The sequence below is a fragment of the Corythoichthys intestinalis genome, chromosome 13 (assembly GCF_030265065.1).
Source record: "Corythoichthys intestinalis isolate RoL2023-P3 chromosome 13, ASM3026506v1, whole genome shotgun sequence".
NCBI lineage: Eukaryota > Metazoa > Chordata > Actinopteri > Syngnathiformes > Syngnathidae > Corythoichthys > Corythoichthys intestinalis.
In genome coordinates this window covers 5,554,632-5,574,333 of record NC_080407.1, presented here as the reverse complement: position 1 = coordinate 5,574,333, position 19,702 = coordinate 5,554,632, and the positions used below count along the sequence as shown (strand labels likewise).

Here is a 19,702-nt window from a genome sequence, read left to right as displayed (position 1 = left end):
GAACTACACTTAAACCCCACCCGCTAACTAAACCCTGATCATGTAAAAGGAACAAAGAAAAGACAGCCACTAACCTAAGTTCCTACGCTATACAAAACAGGAGAAAACGGTTGAACAGAAATGGCGACTTACCCCTACTTGCTTCAGTGCTCTTATTTACAGTGGTGAACAAAAACAATAACGATTAAACACAAAAGACCTCACCAGAAAAGGGAGTGTAACAAAGTAGCGATCAAATGCACACGAGAGTGAATAGCGAGCAAACAGCTGGCGAGGAGGAGCACAGCAGAATGCTGTCAAATGCGACCTCCCAGAGCGTTGACAGCTGCAGGTTTTTGAGGCTTGGCGCCTATTTTTGGTGGCCAATAGGCAGCGGCGACGTCGTCGGTCTGTCCAGCGTCGATCAGCTTTCATCATACAGTAGTTGGAGGGGAAGCAGCCAGCTGGTGGAGGTGACGATCAGCTGACTGGAAGAGTCTCAGAAAATTAACTATTAAGCGGCCAGGGGCCGTCACACCCCCACCTTAAAAACAAACCTATACCCTTTTATAACTGAAATAGTCAGTGGTAGCGGGTTGGACTCCAAGTACGCTTCCAAATTTTGGAGGGCCAATAACGATAGGGTCCTCTTTTAGCCGAGTGGGCGCGCACATTAGCGTTAGCAGGTTTTGTCACCTACAGAAAGAGGGAACAAGCTACTAACAAACACCTTTTTTACTCATTTGTAGGTTGGCGAACCGCCAGGCGTTGACAAGGCAAAAGCTTTCGAACGAGAATTTTTACTTAGTTTACACTGCTGAGCCCCTGTTAACTTATCACGGTCCCCACATCTAGCTTCCGCAGATGGGAAAACTTTCTCTCCCACTAGATCATTACCTAAAATTACATGAACCCCGTCAATAGGTAGCTGCTTACGCACGGCGACCTTTACAGGGCTGACAACTAGCGGGCAATTAAAAAATAACTTATGCAATGTCGCCCAAAATGGAATCATTCCAACTCCCAAAACTAACGTGTCTGTTTTACACGACGAGACAGCCGAAAAAAGTTAAACAGAGGCTAAGATGAAGGACTGGCTTGCACCATTGTCACGCAGAATTTTTACCGGCATAGAGTTACTGCCATCAGCTAATAGTGATACTTGGCCTTCAAAAGTGAATGGCCTATACGACTCCTTAATTTTGTCACTATTAACCCCCTCTGCTGCGAGATTGGACGGTGCAGAGGTTTGTTGGACACACCCGATGGTTTTGGGCGGACTAGGGGTCTGCCGTTGCTCTTTCCTTTTCAGGACAGGGCAGGCTGCTATCCTATGACCCCTTAGGTGACAGTAAAAATACTCCCCATTCAAATGTCCAGCGTCGATCAGCTTTCGTCATAGTTGGAGGGGAAGCAGCCAGCTGGTGGGGGCGACGATCAGCTGACTGGAAGAGTCTCAGAAAATTAACTATTAAGCGGCCAGGGGCTGTCACACGGTTACTGAGGCGGTAGAGACGTGCGTTACTATGTTGGTTGAATGACGCGAGAAAAGTCTGAGAAAGACGGAGTCACGGAGACGAGAGAGCAGAGCAGGAGTGGGGAGGAGGCAAGGGAGGGTGACGCCGTTGCAAACGCGATGCTACTATGTTAGGTGGCTCCAATAATACCTGACTGTAGCCGATAGCCTACAAACTACGCCCACATGATGCTTCGGTAGATATGACATATATACAGAACAACTTTCAAATGACAAACACGGCTGCATTAGCAAGATGTATAATAAAGAACTAGATGCGTTGGTAAACAGCCGCCATCTTAAAGCAGTAAACTTCTCATGAAGGCTCTGTTGTAGAGAGCCTTCCTGGCGAACCTAAGTCACTTTTCATCTAATATGCTCCTAAATCGGCGAAATCGTGACTTAAATCTGTCTTTAAATGATGAAATAGTTTTAAAACTTACACATGTCAAAAGTAGACAGAAGAGAACTAATGCAATAACGGGAGCCATTTTAACAACTTTAACGGTTGATTCACAACATTAAATGACTTTCACACATAGCAAAGGTTACTATCTAGTTATCGCAATATCCGCAATACACCATGTATCTAGTTAACTTTAGGGTAAAGAATTGGGCTAGGGCTAATTGTCCCAAAAAAAACTTTAAATTTCACATTGTGTGACCTATTTTTATTTTTATTTTTTGGGAGAAAAAAAACATGAAAATTATCACCAGTTACTTTGCCAAGTAACTTATTACTCTTACATTCAGGTAACTGACTTACTAGCGCAATTACTTTTTGGGAGAAGTAATTTGTAACTGTAATTACCGTAATTTTCAGACAATAAGCCGCTACTTTTTTTCTTCAATTTGAGTCCTGCGGCTTATAGTCCAGTGCGGCTTATTTATTAATTTGTTTGGATTAATAGGTAACACTTCATTTGACAGTGGCGTCATAAGACTGTCATAAATACAACATAACACTATCATGGGAATTACTGAATGCTTTTGACAGATGTCATTAAATGTTATGCGGCAAATTATGTCACTAACTCCATTTATGTCCAGCTCGGTTCTTTTACATCCATTTAAAAGTGAAATAATTTGCCGGATAACACTAAATGACATCTGTTATAAGCATTAATCAATGCTCATGACAGTGTCATGTCAAAATTATGATTGTCTAATGACAGTCTTATAGCGCCACTGTCAAATAAAGTGTTACCAAATACCATAACTAGCAATGAATGAAACAACTGGAACAGTAACTGAAGTAATAATTAGCACAGAACATGATTTTTCAATTGTTATTTACATCTGTAGCACTGCAAAGCATGCTAGGAGGCATGTTGGACAACAACAGCGATGACAGCAAGTGGAAGCAGAGGTTGACTGGGAGCATTGATGGCCAAATGAAGCTTCTTGAAGCAAAGAAGTTTTGCAGCCAATAACTTCAAAGCTTCATGGTGGTTCATTTGGTCTTATGACAGTTGTATGTTGCCGCTATCAAATAAAGTGTTACTGGTTCATATCTTTTGGTGAAAATATCCAATAATACAGTGAGGACAGCTGCGGCTTATAGTCCAGTGCGACTTATCTATGAACAAATGTTGTTTTCGTGTCAAATTTGGTGGGTGGCGGCTTATAGTCAGGTCCGTCTTACATTGTGAAAATTACAGTAATTACTTTTTTTAAAGTAAGGTTAACAACACTGGTCACAAGCTTTGATGGCTCTCACAGGTGGGTGTTGTGCACGAACCACACGGAGCCCGTAAAGGGCTTCCTCGGTCGCTACCTACGGCGGAAGCTCATCGAGATGGAGATCCATAAAAACGTGCGCAGCAACGACCTCATTAAGATCATCGACTGGATTCCCAAGACGTGGCAGCACCTCAACGGCTTTCTTGAGGCCCACAGTTCATCTGACGTCACCATAGGTCAGATACGCTCACAAGCACTTTAACAGAATGGTGTAAAAAAACGAGTATAAAATGGACTCTACTCCATTAGGTCCTCGACTCTTCTTATCCTGTCCAATGGATGTGGAGGGATCGCGCGTGTGGTTCACTGACCTGTGGAATTACTCCCTGGTGCCCTACCTGCTGGAAGCTGTACGGGAAGGACTTCAGGTAATCCGAGTCAGTAAATCCTTTCATAATCCAGCGGGTCTGATTGTGCCATGCATTTGCAGCTGTACGGTAAAAGAGCCGCGTGGGAAGACCCGTCCAAGTGGGTGAACGACACGTACCCGTGGCACGCCGCCGCCCCCACACAGCAGCAGGACGGCCAGTCGCTGCTCCAGTTGAGGCCAGAAGACGTAGGCTACGACGGCTACAGCTCATCCAAGGAAGGGGCTTCGTCCAAGCAGGTGTCCCAGAGTGACACGGAAGGAGACCCACTGGTAGGAGACGCATTGTCACACTCAACAAATTGTTGCGGTAGATCTTTTGACCTTAGCTATCAGCAAAATCAGCATTTAAATTGGGTTTTAAATAAATTGTTCTTTTTTCAAATGTAATTCTAAACTAGTTGTGCTTACTTAACCCTAGAAACAGTGGTACGGGAAGTGGGGAGCTGGTGTTGTTTTTTTAAATAGGACGCTGTCTTTGTATTAGCCTAGTAGTAGTCCATAAACTATTCAGCATGCGTGTGTACTGCCATTGTGCACGCCATCTATGGAGAAAATGCACAAGCATGACAAATTTGGACCAAAATGGCAAAAAAAGATCCTCAGCACCCTTGCCCAAAAAGTTTCAATATGGGTTTGTTCTTTGTTACCTCATTGCCTGCAATTGACGATAATACATGTCAAATCCATATGAACTGGAAGGGCTGCTCTCCTTTCAAATGGATTGGAGGTCTACTTGTGGCAAACACATTTAAATTCACACCAGAAACATGAAAAGAGCCCCATACCGTAATTTTTGGACTATAAACCGCTACTTTTGCTCTTCATTTTGAATCCTGTGGCTTATTTGTTGACTTATCTGGGTTAACACTTTAATGTCTGCAATATGAAGCAATTGTCAGAGAATCACAAAATTTGAAAAATAAGGTCTTAATGAAACCTTTTTTTTTTCAAATTTGTAAAAAGAAAAGTCAAAATGAATACGTGTAATAAGTGCTCTAATATCTAGACTATAACCCTCCTAAATCCTGTTTCTTTTTCTCATGGAACCTGCAGATGCATGTGTTGACTTGCATCCATCATTTTAGAGCTGCAGCTATCGAATATTTTAGAGGTCGATTAATCGATAGACTAGTTAGTTCGAATAATTGAGTAATCGGATAAGGAACAAGGAAAATTAAAATACCTGAGCTGAGCCTCAAACGTTTTTTTTTTTTTTTAAATGAGGATCTATGTATAACAAAAGAACAATTTGCCAACTTACATAGAAAAAGTCCACTAGCTTGAATGCTATAAAATGCTTTTTTTTTTTTTTTTTTTTTTTTTTTTTTTTTTTTTTTTTTTTTTTTTACAATTCTCTTAACAAATGGTTCAGACACATATTCCCACAAAAAACGGCTAAATATACCTATAAACTAAGTTATGAATGCATTGAAAAACATTAGCTCAAACAAAAAGTTATTTTGGTCTTAACAGGGAGCAGTTGGATTCAGCCATGTGAAAAGAGACAGACCAGAGGGCAGTGTATCCACCCTAATCAAAAAAACTAAATGCAAACACTTTCAAAATAAACCATTACAACACCATTTTAATTAAACGAATACTTGAAACAACAAAATGTAATTCGAATATTTTTTTCTAATCGAATACTCGAGTTAATCGATTAATCGTTGCAGCACTACATTATTTTTTTTTTTCCAAAGACAAATGTCAAAATTCTGAATTAGTCTCAAAATCATAACATTTTAGGTGTATCAAATTTGATACATTTGGTAATAAAGGGTTAAGAGGTCAGATTCTTTCGACATTGGCGTCATAAGACTGTCATAAGACCATCGTAATTATGACATGACACTATCATGGGCATTACTGAATGCTTATGACAGATTTCATTAAGTGTCATCCGGCAAATTGTGTCTCTAACTCCATTTATATCCAGCTTGGATTTTTTACATCCATTCAAAAGTGAGATAATTTGCCGGATAACACTTAATGACATCTTTTATAAGCATTCATTATTGCTTATGACAGTGTCATGTCATAATTATGATTGTCTAATGAAAGTCTTATGGTGCCACTTTCAAATAAAGTGTTACCTAATACCATAACTAGTAAAGGAATCTGACTCTTTAGCCAGCCTGTCGGAATTACGCCAGCCAAACCGCCGAACCCGCGCTGGCGCAGCTCCAGCGACCCGAGCCAGCGAAAACCCGACAACCCGGCCAAAAGGCCAAACTCCGCGCATTCACCTTAGTCTTAACCCCTTTTACTGACTCCATTTTGAAAGCTGGAAAAAGGCTTCGAAGCACAAGTTAACAATTTATTCAGGTCGACAGCGATCATACAGCACAGAGGGACCCAGGCAAGGATTCAGGGTCACCATATCACAAGTCAACAAAAGGTTCCAGAGAAAAAAGGACAACGATTAGTTAAACATTCAGTCTTTTTGAAGCCTCTCGCGGGGCGGGCTCTGGGCAGAAGAAGGGTGTGTTTGGGCGTTGTTTAGGATTATTGTCTGTTTGTCTTTTTGAAGGACTGCGGGGCCGGCTCTGGGCAGAAGAATGATGTGTTTGGGCGTTGTTTAGGATTATTGTCTGTTTGTGGAATGGACAGGAGGATTCGGGAGTTACTGTTGTCAGGTCAACGTGGGTTGTGGATTTTGCCACCTCAGTGTCAAAGGGGCTCTTCGAGTCTTATCAGTCGTGTTAATCAGTTGGATATAAGTGTTACCAAATACCATAACTGGCAATTAATTAAACAACTGGAACAGTAACTGAAAAAATAATTAGCACAGAGCATGAATTTTGATTGTTATTTACATCTGTACTGCTGCAATGCATGCTAGGAAGCATGTTGGACAAAACAGTGTTGACAGCAGGTGGCAGCAGAGGTTGACTGTCTCCCCCAAAGGAGCAGTGATAGCCAAATTAAGTTTGTTGAAGCAGTTAAGCTTTACAGCCAATTGGTTCAAAGGATGCTTAAATTGATTTTATGACAGTCATAGAATGCCGATGTCAAATAAAGTGTTACCAAGTGTTAATATCTTTCGGTGTAAATATCCCTTTATACAGTGTTTTCCGAAATTTCCAGGTTCGCGGTGAATCAGTAACAGGCACACTTTTGCTCAATAGACGATGTTTATCCCACAATCCCACAAGAGCAAGCAAACAAGTATCACAAACAAGTGTAACAAATGTCAACGATGACGCTAGATTTGAGTTTGTCAATCCCAGAATCCCCGCGTTCCCGTTACAGCAAAACAAAATGTCCCTTTAGCAATGAAAATCGCTTACCGTGACAAGTGAGTGGGAAGCCAGCAACACTCCAGTAAAGCGGCAAAAGGACAAAGCTGGGCGATCCGTACGCTTAATCCACCAGCAGACTTCACGGGTCGCCCGGAAATGTCCGGTTTTGTAAGGACGCACCCCTCGGAGGCGGAGCGGCGCGGCCCCGTCCAATCACAAACATTTCAGCTACTTTTGGTTCAGCTCCCTTGAAAAGGGCTTTTCACATGGGACAATTGAGCTGTGCCGCAACAGATGCAACAAATGGTAAATATTATGGGTGCAAAACAAGTTATCACTATGGGACCCAGGCATGTAACTATGGGACCCAGGCGTGTAGTAAAACAATACTATGGTGCAAAACAAGTTTTCTAACCCTTCTCAAGCGTGTCTCCTAAGTATGAGAACGAGGTGAAAAACAATAGAAGTTGTCACAATCTATGTCACAGACGCAATCATACATCACAAAGGCATAATGTAATATTTTCCTCCATCATTCCGCCCTTTGACCCGGATTGAATTCATCATCAGGCATAATATGCTAATTCACTTCGGGTCACATAATATTTTCTCCATCATACAGTTAGGACAGATGCAGGTCCAGCGCGGCTTATCCATGAACAAATGCCGTTTTCGTGCCAAATTTGGTGGGTGGCGGCTCATAGTCAGGTGTGCCTTGTAGTACAAAAAATTACAGTAATTCGATGTATATCATCGTCACTGCCACTGAAAGAGTTAATGAATGTTTGCCTATCTAAAAATGCTGACCCCCTAACCGTTGCTCTGATTTTGCCGTTTTGGCAGATGAACATGCTGCTCAGGCTGCAGGAAGCCGCCAATTACTCCAGCGCGCAGAGCTGCGACAGTGACAGCGCCAGTCACCATGACGACCAGCTGGACTCGTCGTTGGAGTCGGCGCTATGAGACGCCGGACACGCCCGTAGTGCAAATACATGACAAGTTGTAGGAAATTCTCCTGGCTCGCAGCATCCTAAGTGTTAGCCATTTAAAGTGCCAGCCGAGCTGAAGTCATACTGTCGGTGTTCTATTTTTTTTTTTCAGAATACAACTTCTCATTTAAGTGCACAAACTGTAATATTTTGGATCCTGGGAACATTACAGATGTTTACAACTTGAGTCAGGAGATGGGCAGGTACTATTATTGCTGTATTTCTTTGTTTACAGAGGTGCTTCTCCACGACATGTCAACAACCAATCAGTCACACTGAGGGTACTGTGAAGAAAATGGATAAGTGCCAACGTTTCCCCTCTTTTGTGTTACTGCCAAATCATGCGCTAACAACAGCTCTCAATGTAGATTTCAAGAAATAAGATGCAAGTCGCTTGTTAAAGTCAAGTCAGAAAAGAAAAAAAAGAGCTTGACAAGGGAACAATGATTTTGGTGCTTTCTCGTTGCCTTAAATGTGCAAAAAGGTTTTGGGGTCCGCAGCTTCCATTGACTTTGTAATGGCAAGAAGTTCGTATGGATGCTCCTTAGCAGTGCAAAATCAGAGTTCATGTTATATGTGAATTCTAAACTGACCAATATAAAATAAACTATAAATATACAGTATATAGAGTTAACTAAAAGGGTGAGAGGTTTTGTTCGGTTTTTTTCTGCACAGTTGAGCTGGGCTCACTTGAAATGACAGGAGCACAACCAAATATTTTTTTTTCTTGGCATGCTTTGGAGCTTTTTAACAGGGACGGGAAGAGATATTTACCTTTACAGTATGTAACCACACGTATTGGACGGAAGCCATTTTTGATTGTCCTTTCTTTGAAAACGCGTGGGTTGGTTTTGCACATTCGGGCGGGTTGTAAATACTTCAGTCTTCTTGCACAGAGAATCAAAGATGCATTCGCCCGGTGGATGTTACACTAACCTGCTAAAAGTAAATTATTGTTTCAAAAAAAAAAAAAAAAAAAAGATGCAAACAGGTGTGCGTCTCGTGATGTGTATCGACGCAGTAGGCACACGGTGTGTAGATACAGTGGTATGAAAAAGTATCTGAACCTTTTGGAATTTCTCACATTTCTGCGTTAAATCACCATCAAATGTGATCTGATCGTTATCAAAATCACACAGATGAAAAAACAGTGTATGCTTTAACTAAAACCACCCAAACATTTATATGTTTTCTTATTTTAATGAGGATAGTATGCAAAAAATGACAGAAGGGGGGGGGGAAGTAAGTGAACCTTCACATTTAATATTTTGTGGCCCCTCCTTTGGCAGCAATAACTTTTACCTGGCGTTGCAGATAAGTCTGGGACATCGATCAGGACTAATCTTGGACCATTCTTCTCTACAAAACTGCTGTAGTTCAGTCAGATTCCTGGGATGTCTGGCATGAATTGCTGTCTTTGGGTCATGCCGCAGAATCTCAATGGGGTTCAAGTCTGGACTTTGACTTGGCCACTCCAGAACGTGTATTTTGTTCTTCTGAAACAATTCTGAAGTTGATTTACTTCTGTGTTTTTGATCATTGTCTTGTCGCAGCATCCATCCTCTTTTTAGCTTCAACTGTCTGACAGATGGCCTCAGGTTTTCCGGCAAAACATCCTGATAAACCTTTGAATTCATTCTACCATTAATGATTGCAAGTTGTCCAGGCCCCGAGGTAGCAAAACACCCCCTTATCATGATGCTCCCTCCACCATGCTTCACGGTGGGGATGAGGGGTTGATGTTGGTGAGCTGTTCCAGTTTTCCTCCATACATGAAGTTGTGTGTTACTCATAAACAATTCAACTTTGGTTTCATCAATCCACAAAATAATTTGCCAAAACCTCTGTGGAGTGTCCAAGTGTTTTTTTTGTTTTTGTTTTTTTTTTGCAAACATTAAAATGTTTTTTTTTTTAGACAGCAGTGGCTTCCTCCCATGAACATCATTCTTGGCCATAGTTTTACCTATAGTTGATGTGTGCACAGAGATATTGGACTGTGCCAGTGATTTCTGTAAGTCTAGGGGTTCTTTTTTACCTCTCTGAGTATTCTGCACTGAACTCTTGGCGTCATCTTTGGTGGACCACCACTCCTTTGGAGAGAAGTAACAGTGCCAAACACGCTCCATTTGTAGACAACTTCTCTGACTGTCGATTGATGAACATCCAGACTTTTAGAGATGGTTTTGTATCCTTTCCCATTTTTATACAAATCAACAATCCTTGATCGCAAGTCTTCAGACATCTCTTTTGATCGAGCTATGATGCACATCAGACAATGCTTCTCATCAAGACAATTCATACCAGGTGTGTGTTTTATAGTGAGTAGGGGAGATTTAAACCCCTCATCAGTGATGAGACACACACCTGACTTAAATTGTTTGGTAAAAAATGATTTCAATTGCTGTTTGAGTCTCCTTAGGCAGAGGGTTCACTTATTTTCCCACCTACTGTCATTGATTGCATGCTGTCCTCATTAAAATATGAAAACTAGGGTTGTTCAGCTCATGTTTTTTTGCTGCCGATCCCGATATTTCCCGATCCGATTGCTTTTTTTTTGCTCCCGATTCAATTCCAATCATTCCCGATAATTTTTCCCGATCATATACATTTTGGCAATGCATTAAGAAAAAATGAATAAAACTCGGACGAATATATACATTCAACATACAGTACACAAGTACTGTATTTGTTTATTATGACAATAAATCCTCAAGATGGCATTTACATTATTAACATTCTTTCTGTGAGAGGGATCCACGAATAGAAAGACTTGTAATTCTTAAAGGATAAATGTGACTTTGTATATTGTGACTAAATATTGCCATCTAGTGTATTTGTTGAGCTTTCAGTAAATGATACTGTAGCCATTTAACTGTTCTGCCCAAATGCATGATGGGAAGTGCAACCATGACTGTGCGTAGTGGCACCAATTGATATATCTTCTCTGCGTTGGGAAATAACAGGGTGTTAGGAAAAAGATCAACTACTACCTTTCTTCCCCACATCACCTCCCACGTTATTTTTAATTGCTGAGAGAGGTATTGTAAGGCTTTAGCCACATAAAAAATGGCTCCAAAGGCTGTCAAAATTCTCTCTACTCATTATACGCTGCCTTTTAGCGCTATCTATAGGTAAAACGGCGTCGTTATAGATTGAACTTGACAATGCGTGAGTGGGTCGTGCAGCACATGCGTTAATTATTTAACGTGATTCATTTTTAAAAATTAATTACCGCCGTTATAGCCCTACTTTAAGCCAAAACTACTCTGGATGAGTGTTGGGTGATTTCAGGCAAATCAGACTCTGTATTTTCATCTGTGTGATTTTGACGAAGATCAGATCACATTTGATGGTGATTTTATTCAGAAATGTGCGAAATTCCAAAAGGCTCAGATACTTTTTCATCCCACTGTAGAAAAGTGTTCTCACTAAAAAATAACTCCAACCTGCACTTTTCCAGTAGGCTCCCATCTTTGCCGTGACATCCATTGGAATTTGTTGTGAGATTCTGGCTGGGCTGCAGAGGCGCTGGAGGTCACGCCACACCGTACTGTATAGAAAAACACAACAGGTGCTACTTGTCAGCCAACACCCATCCGAGTTAACAACCTCAGGACAAACCCACCGTCTACAATCCTACCTGTTGTGACTTCACGCGCCTCTGCAGCCAGGCCTCCGATTGTGTGTGATGAGAGGTCCCTGCAGCTTTCCCAACGCTAACCGGTTCTCTCTCAATTGGAAGCCCATAGCATTTACTCTGGTTTTGAGAGGAGAACGTTTGTTTTGCTTTTTTTTTTCCAAGTGAAACATTTGTCTTTAAATGTTTTATATTTTGTACATTTGTATGTAACATATCATGTAAATAGACAGAGACAGTGATTTAACTCATCTGGAGGATTTTGTAGTCTTTGTAAAAGCTCTAATAATAAATGGTATTTGGTGTCACATGAAAAAGCGTTTGTGTTAAATCATGTATTTAAAAAACAAATATTTCAGGGGGGAATGATATATTCAATACAGCAGCGTGTGATTATCTCAATATAAAAAACAATGCAAGGCAAATATAAGAGTGACATAACTCAGCCAGGCCATTTAATACATAACGGAGAATTGATTTGAATGGCAGTGACGTTATGAAGCCACAAGATGGAGCCACAGAGACAAAAAAATGGTAGTTGCAAAGTGTAACTATCAACGCACGGACGTTATTGTTTGAACCATGAGATATTTTGGTGGCTTAAACACAACTAATTGAACTCAAATGAAAAATTGTTCAAGTGTGCAATTTGTCTGTATGAAAGAAATTATTCATAATGCTTCGGTTTTATTTTCATACTCTTCTGTCACACTTCCGGTCGCTTCATTCGTTTTGAATTGCCAACAGCGCCAAAGTTCTGCCCCTCTTAAAATGACCACCGAAGAACCACAATGGCGAAAAGTCCATTCGGTTACAGGTGTGATACCTCGATCTAGACACGGACACCGAGCGGTAGCCATCCGGGAGCTGATTGTGGTGTTTGGAGGTGGAAACGAAGGGATTGCAGAGGACCTCCATGTTTACAACACTGGTAGGCTAACGTTAGCTGGCTGCTAATGTTTTTAGCACTAGTCGCTGCTAAAATGTCACAAATGGAAAGCCGGTGGCCTTTAAATCTTCTAGTGTACAGCATGCACACTCCAGTTCACTTGTGTATTGGTAGATATGAAAGCAGAAGTGGTCATCTAGCAGCAGTTAGTAAATAAAAACCGCAGTTGGAAGTAAAGAAGTACAAAACAAGTACTTTTTCACTATTCAATTAGATTTCCGGCTTTTTTTTTAGTTTCGATTTTACTGAGCAGATATAGATTTTTATTTAACAAACTCAATGTCCAAGTCACAACAACACAACACAAAAGAACAAAAGCATAATAATAAAAACAATAATAACAAGTGGACAACAATAAACGACACTGGGTCTCCGAGCGACCCACTTTTCAAAGGCACATATTCCAGTGCTTCCAAAACCGTGACAAGTAGAATGTTATTAATATCGGCACTTAAGTGGTATTTGATTTGAGGTCACGGCCATTGGTTAATTTTTTTCTTTTTATTTATTTTTTCTAGTCTCAAGACAGTGGTTTTTGCCTGCTGTGAGAGGCGACATCCCTCCTGGCTGCGCCGCCCACGGCTTAGTTTGTGATGGTACTCGGATACTAGTCTTTGGTGGCATGGTGGAGTATGGCAAATACTCTAATAACCTCTATGAACTTCAGGTAACGCTGTTGTAATTCAGCTATTTTTTAGTATAGTAATGATAAACACTAGGGGTGTAACGGTACACAAATACCTCGGTACGATACGTACCTCGATTTTGAGGTCATGGTTCGCTTCATTTTCGGTACAGTAAGGAAACAAAATGCAAAATATAAATGTGCTAGTTGTTTATTACACACCTTTGTGCTTTCAACAATAGGAACATTAGCCTATAAAAAGCCAGAATTCTGCTCAAAAAGTAGCGGGTATTTAAAGATAATCCAACAACAATTTGCCTTTCAGACCCCGCGTATTGGTCAGCTTTTTTTCTGAAAGAAGAAAAAAGAAGTCCTGTGCTAAAGAGAAAAGCAATCCCAATGACAAAGATTTCAACATGTATTTTACAAATGAAATGCCTCAATGAATCATTTTTTTTTTTTCTTATGAACGGTTTTCAAAAGCTTTATTGGTGGATTTTCTCAAGTTAAAGCGCCACACAGAAATTAATAAATTTAATTGTGTAAGCAGGATCTGTATATTATTCTTATTATTTAATTACAGGTGTTTTAGCTCATTTCAATTTATTTTATTTAAATGGGCTATCATTTATTTTATGATGTGTTTATATTTTACAAATGTGATGTAGTATTCATTTATATTGTATATTTTATTTTGTATAACTTTAGTTCCTATGTGAATATTAGTTCCTCCTTGTTATGTTGTGTTAAGAGAGTTTTGTATTGAACACGAGGACGTGTTGGTTATTATTATAGCAGAGAAGACAGCAGTAAATCAACAAAGACAAGTCAACTGTGCCCCGATCTACCACTCAAAAGATCTGATGGACTCAAAAGTGGGTTACGATTGCATATTAGTTTGAAAATCGACCGGATCTACCGTATTTTTACACGAGTGACTTCCAGTCTGCCCGAGTCTAGCTAGCAGTATTGACGCTGGAGGGCCGCGTCTCGCGTCAAATAATATTCTCTGCCGTTTTCTCGTGCGTCGAGTTGAGCCGCTTCTGGGATGCGTCTAACACACGGCCGCACTGCAACTGGTGTGCATTGGCTGATTGACTTTACGCCCGCATTTCACTGCATTCTCGCGGCGGCCACGTTGTCGCGCCGTTGACGTTTCTGGGTTATACTGTCCTACAGTGTTTGTCCTCATTATAGTAGAGAAGACTGAGTAAATATAATCTACACAAAGAAACTGTAACACAGCCTCGAAAAGTAAGGGTTACATTACGTCAGAAACTCGTTCGGTACGCCTCTGTTCCAAACCGAGCACCCAGAACCAAAACGGTTCAATACAAATACACGTACCGTTACACCCTTAATACACACACCGACTTAAAACTATATGGTCCAGGCTAGTCGCTGGCTTTGGAAGAAGCTGAAGCCCAGGGCGCCGAGGAACGGCTTACCTCCGTGCCCCCGCATCGGGCACAGTTTTACCCTTGTGGGTAACAGGTGCTACGTGTTTGGAGGGCTGGCCAATATCAGCGAGGACCCCAATGGCAATGTCCCACGGTACGTTGAAGGACGGCCCACGGTGCTCAACAAAGAAGGATTTACATTCAGATTGTTTCCAAAAATTGATGGCAGATACTTGGACGACATCTACGAGTTGGAGCTGCAGTCCGTATCGGGGGCGAGGAGCTGGACCATCCCGGAGACGAGAGGCGGCGGTCCAGCGGCGCGGGAGTCGCACACCGCTGTCGCCTACACTGGTCTCGGCTCGCCAAAACTCTTCATCTTTGGAGGAATGCAAGGCTGCCGATTAAATGACCTGTGGCAACTTGATCTCAGTGAGATGGTTTTATTATGTCGGACAAATCTGACTCCTTTTATACGTGTGACGGTCCTTTTCTTTTCTTCAGACACGATGGCTTGGTCGTCACCTGAAACCAGGGGTTCCACACCACTACCCAGAAGCCTTCACTCTGCCAGTGTGATTGGAAACAAGTAAGGAATTTTGCTAAAAAAAACGCCATTACTATAGATTGATGTGTTCGTTTTGTCTCCAGGATGTTTGTTTTCGGTGGCTGGATTCCCATTCCGGAGTCAGAGAAGCACAATGCTGCAGGGATTAAATGGATTTGTACCAACTCCTTAAGTGTGCTAAATTTGGGTCAGTACTTATGAAAACATTTTAACTAGAAGGTATTCCGGTCGAAATTATGACATGAAAGCCTCTCTGCCAGACACTCTGAGCTGGCAGGACCTAGGCCCGGAGTATGAAGACGTCAGTGCTCAACTGCAGAGCCGCAACATCCAAAGTGACGATCATAACAGCGGCCGGCCCAAAGCGAGAGCTGGCCACTGCGCCACCGCCGTCGGATCTAGGCTTTACATTTGGAGCGGGCGAGACGGTTACCATACTAACTTCTACCAAGTATGCTGCAAAGACCTCTGGTTCCTGGAGACAGGTGAGAAGTGTTGCGAGTGTTGCGTCCAAATGTCGTTTTTTTTTTGGGTATGCAGTGGCGGAGTTGGCAATTTTGGGGCCTAAGGCGAACATATCCAGGGGCCCTCTTCATGGGTCAGGGGTTAAAAGGTGATAAGGGTGTGGAGGAAATATGTTCTGGTACACTAGGGCTGTCCTAAACGACAAATTTTCTCCTGATTAGTCAGCCGACTAGTTTTACGATTAATCGACTAATCTAATAATTTTCTTTTTTTTATTAATTTAGCAATGACATTTTTTGCTTATTAATTCACAAAACTATTTTGGAAGACTTAAATTCTTTATTAAAGTACAAATAATCATGTAAATAACAATAATTAATCACAAATAAACAATGAGGTTAAATGCTGATAGCAAGCATTTACTAGTGCAAAAGAATGGAAAGTAAACAGATTCAGAACACTGACTTTGCCTTTCCAACATTATTCAAAACAATTCTTTAAAAAAATTCAAGCAACATTATTATAGTATACTACTATATATAATAGTAGTATAATAATTATTCATTGCCAATCATATTTGTCATTAAGAGTGTCATTTGAAAGCTATTCTTAGTGTAGAATCTGTATTATGTAGTAATTACTCAACATATTATAATATTAATTCTGAAGTAAGTGGGATTAACTCCAGAAATCAATATTTATTAGGGCTGTCAAAATTATCGCGTTAACGGGCAGTAATTAATTTTTTAAATTAATCACGTTAAAGTATTTGACGCAATTAACGCACATGTCCCGCTCAGACAGATTTAAATGACAATAGAGTGAAATGCCCACTTGTTAGTTGTGTTTTATGGAGTTTTGCCGCCCTCTGCTGGCACTTGCGTGCGACTGATTTTATAGGCTTCAGCACCCATGAGCATTGTGTAAGTAATTATTGACATCAACAATGGCGGGCTACTAGTTTATTTTTTGATTGAAAATTTTACAAATTTTATTAAAACGAAAACATTAAGAGGGGTTTTAATATAAAATTTCTATAACTTGTACTAACATTTATCTTTTAAGAACTACAAGTCTTTCTATCCATGGATCGCTTTAACAGAAAGTTAACAATGTTAATGCCATCTTGTTGATTTATTGTTATAATAAACAAATACAGTCCTTATGTACCGTATGTTGAATGTATATATCCATCTTGTGTCTTATCTTTCCATTCCAACAATTTATTTTACAGAATATATATATAATTTATAGAAAAATATGGCATATTTTATAGATTGTTTGAATTGCGATTAACTGCGATTGATTACGAATAATTAATTTTTAAGCTGTAATTAACTCGATTAAAAATTTTAATCGTTTGACAGCCCTATTATTTATATGACGAGCATGACGTGCTTTTGCTGTTAACCAGCTGTTGAGTGTTGTTGTATGACTGGAACTGTACTACATTGTTTCGCCACAGGGTGTGCTGTCGTGTATTTTATGTTCGGTGTGAAGAAGAAGAAGAAAGTTAAAAGAGTCATTAGAGGCCTGTTCTCAACTTCTCCCTCACTGCACTTTGGCTCTCATGGAGAGGACGTCCGCTCATGTGTTTGAAATAAACGATAGCTGACGTGCAAAGTAGCAAGTGAGCTGTAAAATAGCGAGCTTAGTGGCGTGAAAACCGCGGGAGAGCTAAGTGAAGCTAACGAACAGCTAAGCGATGCTAAACGGCACCAAATGAAGCTAAGCGACTGATATTCAGTCCGTCGTCGTTGAACAGTCCATTGTAGTGCGTGTGTGTGTGTGGGGGGGGGTTAATATAAATGCAGCATTCAAATGGCTTTCTTTTTTGTTTTGTTATTTGTTTGTTTGGTATGCTGACATAATTATACATGACGAATAGTTGGGGGTGCTGCTGGCTCAGGTGGCCCAAGCCGTTGCTCGTTGGGGCAAGGACAGGGCAGCCGGTTGGGGGCCCCCTACTGGTTGGGGGCCTAAGGCGATCGTCTACTTCGCCTGAATAGTAGATCCGCCTATGTATGTATTTCAGACCGACCGTCGGCAACGGAGGCAGTGGTGCTCATCAAATCCACTGTCAGCATGCTCCACGTGGCGTGGCGCCCTCTGTATGGAGCCGACTACTACGTCGTCCAGATTCAACCGGTGGAGAGCCAACCTCAGGCCAAAGACGTTGCTCCTACGTCTACAGAAGCAGAAGGAAAAAACAAAGGTGCTAAGAAACTAATGTTCAGCCTACTAAGTGGTATGCTATTTCAAATATGCTGGATTCATGTAAATGTCTTAGACTGCCAGTCTTTCGACCGTGGAAGTGAATGCAACATTGAGGGAACAGAGAAAACGTCAACACAGGTATGTTATCATTTTCTGGTAGAATGGCGACTTCATCGACTCATTTCTTTATGTATGTGTTATGTCTCAAAACAGCATGACAGTCAAATGAAAACATCCAACGGCCCTAAAGAAGGAAAATCGGATTCATCAGGATCAGCTCAGCATCAACGCGGTAAATCCTATGCTCATACTTGTTAATTTCGAACAACGAAAACTGTGAGTTTAACTCTTTGGTCTTTATTTGGGAACATATAGCTGACAAGACAAAGACAGCTGAGGTAAGATGTATTCATTAATTGTCACTTTTATGTGAAATTGAGTTTAACTAAAAACTGTCTTCTGATGCAGAGCCCAGAGGGAACTGTGTGGTTTGATGTTGGTGCATTCAGAACCCTTTTTTCTGAGGTCCACTACTACTATTTGCCCGCTGACGACAACCAAACGATGGCAACCCTCAGCAGCCGGGCTTCTGTTACCAAAGAGGTCCCAATAAGCACGATATTATAGGCTATTTGGGAGAACAAATTATTAACGAATCGTCAGTGCTTTCAGTCTTTGCAGTCGTATCGGAAGCTTCCCGGTCTTCACGACTACCAAGACAGAGAGAAGAGGCAGCTGGATCCTGGGCGCAGTTACCGCTTCAGGGTGGCGGGTGTCAACTGCTTCGGTCAAGGAGACTTTAGCCAGGTCAGCGAGTTCAAGACGTGCCAACCGGGATTTCCCGGAGCACCTTCGGCGGTCAAGATAAACAAGGTACGACACTGAAAAGCGCTAACAAATTGACTGGCAACTCAAGGAAACATTCCTCCGTCTTCAATGTAGGCTAACGATTTAGTCCACATTACATGGGAAGCGCCTCCATCGCCATCGGGCCGGATTCTGGAATATTCCATGTACATGGCGGTGAAGAAAAGCCGCTCGTCCAGCTCGGAAGGTCCAGGCCAGTTAGCGTTTATCCGAATCTACCGCGGCGTCAAGACCTTCTGCACGGTTAGCTCCGCCCACATGGTCAACGCGCATTTGGACTGCTCCGCCTCCAACCGACCGGCGCTGGTCTTCCGCATAGCTGCGAAAAACGAGCAGGGCTATGGCCCGGCGACGCAGATCCGCTGGATTCAAGGTCAGGAGTTAGAATAGAATAGAATAGAATAGAATAGAATAGAATAGAATAGAATAGAATAGAATAGAATAGAATAGAATAGAATAGAATGTGGCAAAGTCATCCACTTTGTTCATTTGAGTCCAACTCTCGTCGCATTCTTTTTAGATGCTTTTAAACTTCGAGCTGGGTCCAAGGCGGACAGGGATGTCGAGGATGACATTGACGCTGCTGACAGGTAAATAAACAAAACACGCTTTCTTCCTTGTGTTCCATTTTTGTTGTTGCTGTTGTTTATTAAACATATTTGTCTTTTGCAGCTCCAGTTGAAACCGACCAACTAATAAGACTGCACTCTGGCAATCAATCAATACACACCAGTGCATTTTGTGTACAATATTTAATGTTTAACTTTTGATAATTTATGTATTTAAAGATATTGTTCCTATATTTTTTTAAAGAAGAATTAACTGTGTTTAGTGAATTGTGTAATATAATTATAGATGACATTCTCTCGGCATACCTGTGATGTGTTTTGGTTGTTTTTCTGGAATCGAGAACTACTGGGGCTTTTTTACGGCGATGATTGTGTTTCAATTTGTATTGTTTTAATAATGTTAATGTGCTTACTATGGTTTTTTTGTGATTTTTGGACTGTAAATTGCTGTCATGACATCAGTCTGTGTTTTCCAATAAATCTCCTCGCGATACACATTGAATTTATGACAAACATACAGTTTGGACATAAACGGAATGGCGTACCGCACGCAGGCTATTTTTAGA

At 41.1% G+C, this 19,702-nt stretch overlaps 2 protein-coding genes across 17 annotated transcripts in view; both read left to right on the top strand.

Annotated features, from left to right (window-relative positions):
• The window catches only part of nav3 (neuron navigator 3), a 241,299-nt gene extending 229,491 nt beyond the window's left edge, over positions 1 to 11,808 (top strand). For all 16 annotated transcript variants that reach the window (XM_057854376.1, XM_057854382.1, XM_057854381.1 and 13 more), the window contains 4 exons: positions 3,218 to 3,414; positions 3,488 to 3,606; positions 3,669 to 3,878; positions 7,694 to 11,808. In XM_057854376.1, coding sequence (XP_057710359.1) covers positions 3,218 to 3,414; positions 3,488 to 3,606; positions 3,669 to 3,878; positions 7,694 to 7,813 — 646 coding nt within the window. In that variant the 3' untranslated portion in view covers positions 7,814 to 11,808. The remainder of the gene's footprint in view (positions 1 to 3,217; positions 3,415 to 3,487; positions 3,607 to 3,668; positions 3,879 to 7,693) is intronic.
• Positions 11,809 to 12,202: 394 nt separating this feature from the next.
• On the top strand, positions 12,203 to 19,629 carry hcfc2 (host cell factor C2). Its single transcript, XM_057855985.1, has 16 exons — positions 12,203 to 12,407; positions 12,944 to 13,092; positions 14,444 to 14,604; positions 14,680 to 14,882; positions 14,955 to 15,039; positions 15,102 to 15,205; positions 15,279 to 15,503; positions 17,519 to 17,698; positions 17,774 to 17,838; positions 17,914 to 17,992; positions 18,076 to 18,098; positions 18,169 to 18,303; positions 18,373 to 18,573; positions 18,643 to 18,940; positions 19,088 to 19,157; positions 19,240 to 19,629. The coding sequence occupies exons 1-16, from the start codon at positions 12,248 to 12,250 to the stop codon at positions 19,247 to 19,249; spliced, it is 2,148 nt and encodes a 715-aa protein (XP_057711968.1). The 5' UTR covers positions 12,203 to 12,247; the 3' UTR covers positions 19,250 to 19,629.
• Positions 19,630 to 19,702: the final 73 nt, after the last annotated feature.